Below are 5,413 nucleotides of genomic sequence, written 5' to 3'. Positions count from 1 at the left end.
TTTCACATTTTCAGAGTTTTTCACTTAAAAAATATGGTGTCTCTCTTATGTCTCTTACACTCCTCTCATTTCTTTGTGTGTGCGTTGGATCTTCTTCAGAGCTAAGATGTTAAGTTATTTATCTCTTTATCACCGCGAATGTTCTGACACTTACCAATGATAATTATCTTTTTACTAATGCTAAATTTGATTGATTTTCTCAAATCTTGTTAATATAACTTAATTTTTTTTCAAGTGATTGTATATTGTCTTCGAATATTTTAATTAATATGACTAGAAGCATCCTAATTCGTATAACATAAAAATTAAAATGATAAATAAAACTTGGGTCAGATTAGGGTATCCTGATCAAAGTTTAATTCTTATTAGTCTTAATTAAAGTCATTATATTTTTTTTATATACGTATAATCTATGAGTAATTAAGAAAATTTTATATTGTACTCATATCAAAATAAATCCATCAGCTCTAAGATCTATCATAATTAAAGTTTAGCAGATAATATTTTTACTAAATTTTTTGTGAGTTTTTTTTTTTTTTTTTTTGAACTATAAGATATTTGTACATATTTAAAAGACAAAAAATATATCTTGTAATATATATATATTGCTATTTTATAAAATGAGAAAAAATAAATATCACATTTATCTAATTTCATCCTTTGCATGATGAATTATTCTATGCAGACACCAAACGGAAAAAATTGTCTGGTTTGTTTTTGTGAACAGTAAAAACTCTGTGAACTGCCCTTTTACTGTTCTACGTTTTTGCTGTTCACAGAGGCAAAATCGTACCGTTCTTCCCGTCTCATATCCGTACAAAATAATCTCTCCCTTTGCTCAAGGCATTGTGACCCTATAGTTGAAGTTGAAAATTCAAACACACTAATTATTAACTTCTAATATTTATAATTAAATTCACCCAATATAAAAAAAAATTATTATCCTCTTATCAAAACTATAATCAAGATATCATAAATTATTTTAATCAAGTGTTGGTATATTTAGACTCAGAATATACTGATATGACTAGTACTAATCAGTAAATAGCCTTTTTTTAAAGCCATCAGAAAAAATAAAAAATAAAAAATTTAGCTTCCTATTTTTAACTATTATTTTTGGTCAGCATATACAATTTTTTTATCAAGTAGAAAAAAAATGTAAAATGTGGGATGAATTAATAATTTTTTTCAGATAAATTGAGAATTCATAGGTTTTTTTTTTTCTCTAAAGCCCTCTCGATTTTGTCAAATACCAAAACGTGTACGCTCCTACTGGTCCGGTATAGCTACCAAGCGCCGGAGGAGAAAAATCCAAAGGCACAGAATGGAGAAGAGTCCACCACTTCCTCCTCCGCCACCGGCCCAATGGCCGACGGCCCTACTTGCTCCAGCAACAGGACAAAACAGAAATGAGAAACTGTTTAGTTTAATTACTGAGAATACGACAAAAGTTGCAGGCCATGAGAGAGGATATTGATGCGATTCTCTGTAACCTTCAGGCTTCCTTCCAAATCATCCTTTCATATAACTCCTTCCTCAAATTTGATCCTTTATGTCATCCAATCCACCCTCTTTGTTTCTTCTGATCATTCTTATAATACATCACTCATTGGATTCTCCATCCCTCTCTGTCTCTCTCTCTCTTACTCGGATCACCGTTCGTTGATCGGATGAATGGTTCTGATTCAAATCATCCACCGGTTCAAATTCCTACGTGTAAAGATCAAATCTTTTGAACAGTAAGATTGGACTGAATTCTCCAAGTGGATATCGAGTCAGAAGAAAGCGGTCCAGAATGAGAGGGCCAGGCTTAAGCTGCTTATTAGCTCAGTCTGGAACTTAGTCGAAATGTCAGAAGACATTTCATGAAGGCCTCAGAATATAGATTGATATAATTTACTTAGACGAATCGAGCAGAAATCGCAGGGAGGGATTGCTCTGCTTCAACCGGCGAGCCACTTCTCCATGATCGGCGCATTTACTCTGTTTTTATTCTTTGATAAAATGCATAAACGATTTATTTCATTTTTTTCCTCTGTTCTTTCTCATTTTTTTATTTTTAAATAAATTTAACTGTAATACGCAGCGTGTGTTGAGGTGGCTGCAGAAGAATTATTGCGAAATTTTTTAATTTTTTAATAGATATTATGAATATTAAAACATTTTGATTTTTGAAAAGTTGTAAATTTGATTACTGAAAAAAAAAATTATGAGCGAGCTGAGGACCGCGAATCTCCAAAAGAGCGGTTTTTGTCGAATTGATTTACAGTAATCTCAATGCTTTGGTGTTCCATTATCCAACGACTACAAACGGTGAAAAGAAATTTTTACGAATATATTGCCATAAAAATAACAACTTTTTTCAATTACCAACATATGACAGAAAGCAGAGCATGCAAAATACTATTTGGCAGACAAGAAAGAAGAAGCAGAAGAAGAAGGAGAAATTTATATAGCAAAAAAAATAAAAAAAGGAAAAAAAAGGCGGGGATGCGTGAATTAACAAAATCCGGAAGCTCCCGTGGTGAAAGTAAAGAGCGAAGAAAATCAAATGGCAACGGGGCCCTGAATCCACTGCGAGAAGGCATCAAGTGTTTTCATATCAGCTCTGTAATGCTTCTGTGTAAACTCAAGCAAAGCGGACCACGTGAAGTCTGGGTAAACCCGCGGGTGGTCCGAGTCAACTAAGCCGTTCGGTGGCCTCACCACCTTCTCCATCTCCGGGCACAAGAAGAAAGCCAGCGACTTCCTCGGCACTTCTCTGTTCACCACCGCCCTGTGAAGACAACTCTTGTATCTCCCGTTCGACAACGCCTTAACGTAGAAGAAAACAAAACAATAAACAATAGAATCGTGATAGAAAGAGTGAGAGAGAAGCAAAGGTGGAAACTTGCCATGAAAGTATCGCCGATGTTGACGACAAAGGCGTCAGTTTTGGGTCTGATGGTGCGCCACCGCCCGTCGGTGAAGACCTGAAGGCCGCCGACGTCGTCTTGATGAAGAATGGTGAGGGATGTGGGGTCGCAGTGAGGCCCTGTTCCTAACGTGAGCTCTGGTTTCTGGCATGGAGGGTAGTAATTGAGTCTCATTATCGATTCATTGCCATGAAAGAAATCACGGAAATGAGCTTTGCCAACGCCAAGGCTCATCCCGAGAACCTCCATTATCTCCAGCGACAGCTTGCTCATTGCCTCGCAGTAGTCCTGATACACTTCCCTGCGTCAAATTTCTGATGTTAAAAACAAAAACCTCCCGAGGAAATATAAGAGCTAACCATTACGTGTTATACGAAATGCCAACCCGAAATGTCGAAACTCCTCGCCGAGAGTGTTCGCGAAGTATTCGAAAACGACGGTGGAGAAAGGGGAGAAACGAAAGGAAAGGGTTTCTTTCCATGGGAGTTTCGAGGAGAAGCGACCGGTGAAGCTGCTGGCGTAGCCGCAGCTCTCGCCGGGCTTTCGCTGAGCTCTCTGTTTCTCCTGGAGTGACATGGAGAAAAAGGATTCGACGGAGCGGTGAGCATCGGTGAGGAGCTGAGATGATATGCCGTGGTTTATGACCTGGAAGAAGCCATGTGAGGAGCAGGCTTCGCCGACAAGGCGGACGACCTCGGCGGCTGATTCCGGCTGGCCTGAGAGAAAGCCGGCGAGGTCTATGAGCGGTACGGGAAGCTCCTCGCAGGCGTCTTCTGTGGGCTTTTCTCCTTCTGGCCAGATAAACTGGGCGGGTATATCGCGCTGCTGGCTGAGGACAGTAGCATCAAACTCCGGCGGCGGCGGAGGCGGCGGGGACTCATCTTGCTTAGCGTCGGGGGTGCGGCAAACCATAGCTAGAAAGGAGATAGCTTTCGAGGGAGGATTGAAGGAGGAGGACGAAGGGGATTAAGAGGAGAGGGAGGGAGGGAGGATTCAAAGACTAGGCAGAGTGGGTGCAATGGAAAAGCCAATGCCGCTCAACGGTGAAGTCGGAGTACAACAATCTATGGAATCTTGGGGATTGAGAGACCGATATCTTATAAGGAAATTCTTATAGGAATTATTATAATTATTTTTTTATTATCACTTACTTTATAATTTATATTAGGATTTATGCAGCACATATTGTTGATAGAGATTTAAGACTATAAATTTTGGAAAAAAATATGCTTCAATCTCTATATAATTTATCTCTGTCACCCTTCAACATTATATATTAAATTTTAAAAAAATATTTTTAATAGTTAATGCTCTTAATTAAATTCTTAAAAATTATTGAACTCAAAAAATAATATTATTTATATTAAATATAATATGCACAAACATTTTTATATAATTTGTAAAACTTTTTATTATTTTTATATCACGTGATTAAATTTGAGACTTTTAATAAACGAATTTGAGTGATTTGAAATTTGTCATGAAATAGAAGGGGAGGTATGCAATGATGGTTCAAAGGAATTTTGCCCTACAAATTTTAATTTAGACGTCAGTGATTATTCAGAAAATCTCTATATTTTTTTTTTAAGAAATTTCTTATATCTCATATAAAAAAAATCTTATTAGATTTTTGTTGTTGATTGAGGCTTCGTTTGGGATGACTTACTGCTTCTTAAAACAACTTTTTAGCATTAAATTTTTAATATATGTACTAAAAAGCTGTTTTAAGAAGTCATAAGAAAGCTGTCCCAAACGAAGCCTGAGTATTTATTTGAGATAATTACAATTTTTTCATATGGATAATTAAAATTTTATGTTAGGCAAATTAACTTTTTTTTTTAAGCTGTAAAATTTAGTTTCCTAGCCTAAATTTTTTTCTTGAAAGCAACGAAAATGAATCAGAAATTACGACTTGAAAAAAAAAGTAATAAGAAAATTGTTCCAAAAAAAACTTGAGTCCCTCTTGATGGACTCCTCTTTGGCTTAAAGATAATAAATCCCAATCTATTAAAAGAATTATTTATGATCAGTAAATTTAGATTAGAATTTATTTAGTTTAGAATATAGGACAGCCTGTATCAATGGAGAAATTATTACATCGAGGGGCGGAACCAGCTTCAATTTTGAGGGGGGGCAAGTACAATACATAAGTTATTTAAAAAAATTAAGCAAGAAAAATAAAGAAAAAAAGTGTAATTAAATTGTCATGAAAAACACAAAATAAAATATTAGAACTAAATTTGAAGAAATATATAAACATTTTAGGACAAAAGAGTTTTTTAGGGGGGGGCAAAAGTAAATTTTTAGGAGGGGCCTTTCCTATAAAAAAAAAGTTTTTTTTGAGGGGGGGCAATTGCCCCCCCTAAGCCTTAAGAGGTTCCGCCAGTGATTACATCCGATCAAAAATCGAACGGTTCGAATGTATACCGAGCAATACCGAGTCCAAAATACCGAGTTTTAGGTGACGTGGCGTGTGATTATTAGTCTCTGAACGCATT

The 5,413-nt window shown here is 36.2% G+C and overlaps 1 protein-coding gene across 1 annotated transcript; it reads right to left on the bottom strand.

The window, feature by feature from the left end:
- Nucleotides 1–2,314: 2,314 nt before the first annotated feature.
- On the bottom strand, nucleotides 2,315–4,009 carry LOC110107704 (gibberellin 20 oxidase 1-D). The gene is made up of 3 exons (XM_020838041.2): nucleotides 3,301–4,009; nucleotides 2,895–3,216; nucleotides 2,315–2,814 (listed from the first exon to the last, which is right to left on the bottom strand). Exons 1-3 carry the CDS (start codon nucleotides 3,825–3,827, stop codon nucleotides 2,548–2,550), a joined length of 1,116 nt encoding a protein of 371 aa, XP_020693700.1. The 5' UTR covers nucleotides 3,828–4,009; the 3' UTR covers nucleotides 2,315–2,547.
- Between the last annotated feature and the right edge of the window lie 1,404 nt (nucleotides 4,010–5,413).

Source organism: Dendrobium catenatum, unplaced genomic scaffold (genome assembly GCF_001605985.2).
Source record: "Dendrobium catenatum unplaced genomic scaffold, ASM160598v2 fragScaff_scaffold_1022, whole genome shotgun sequence".
Lineage (NCBI taxonomy): Eukaryota > Viridiplantae > Streptophyta > Magnoliopsida > Asparagales > Orchidaceae > Dendrobium > Dendrobium catenatum.
Note: the sequence above shows the minus strand (reverse complement) of the source record. Positions and strands in the feature narration are given on the sequence as shown.

What these genes read in the sequence shown, in the direction of transcription:
- LOC110107704 (XM_020838041.2), bottom strand. Translation starts at nt 3,827, where the DNA reads ATGGTTTGCCGCACCCCCGACGCTAAGCAAGATGAGTCCCCGCCGCCT. An exon ending in GAGGAGTTTCGACATTTCGG is followed by an intron (nt 3,217 to 3,300) that starts GTTGGCATTTCG and finishes AATTTGACGCAG; the next exon opens with GGAAGTGTATCAGGACTACT. An exon ending in ACATCGGCGATACTTTCATG is followed by an intron (nt 2,815 to 2,894) that starts GCAAGTTTCCAC and finishes TTCTACGTTAAG; the next exon opens with GCGTTGTCGAACGGGAGATA.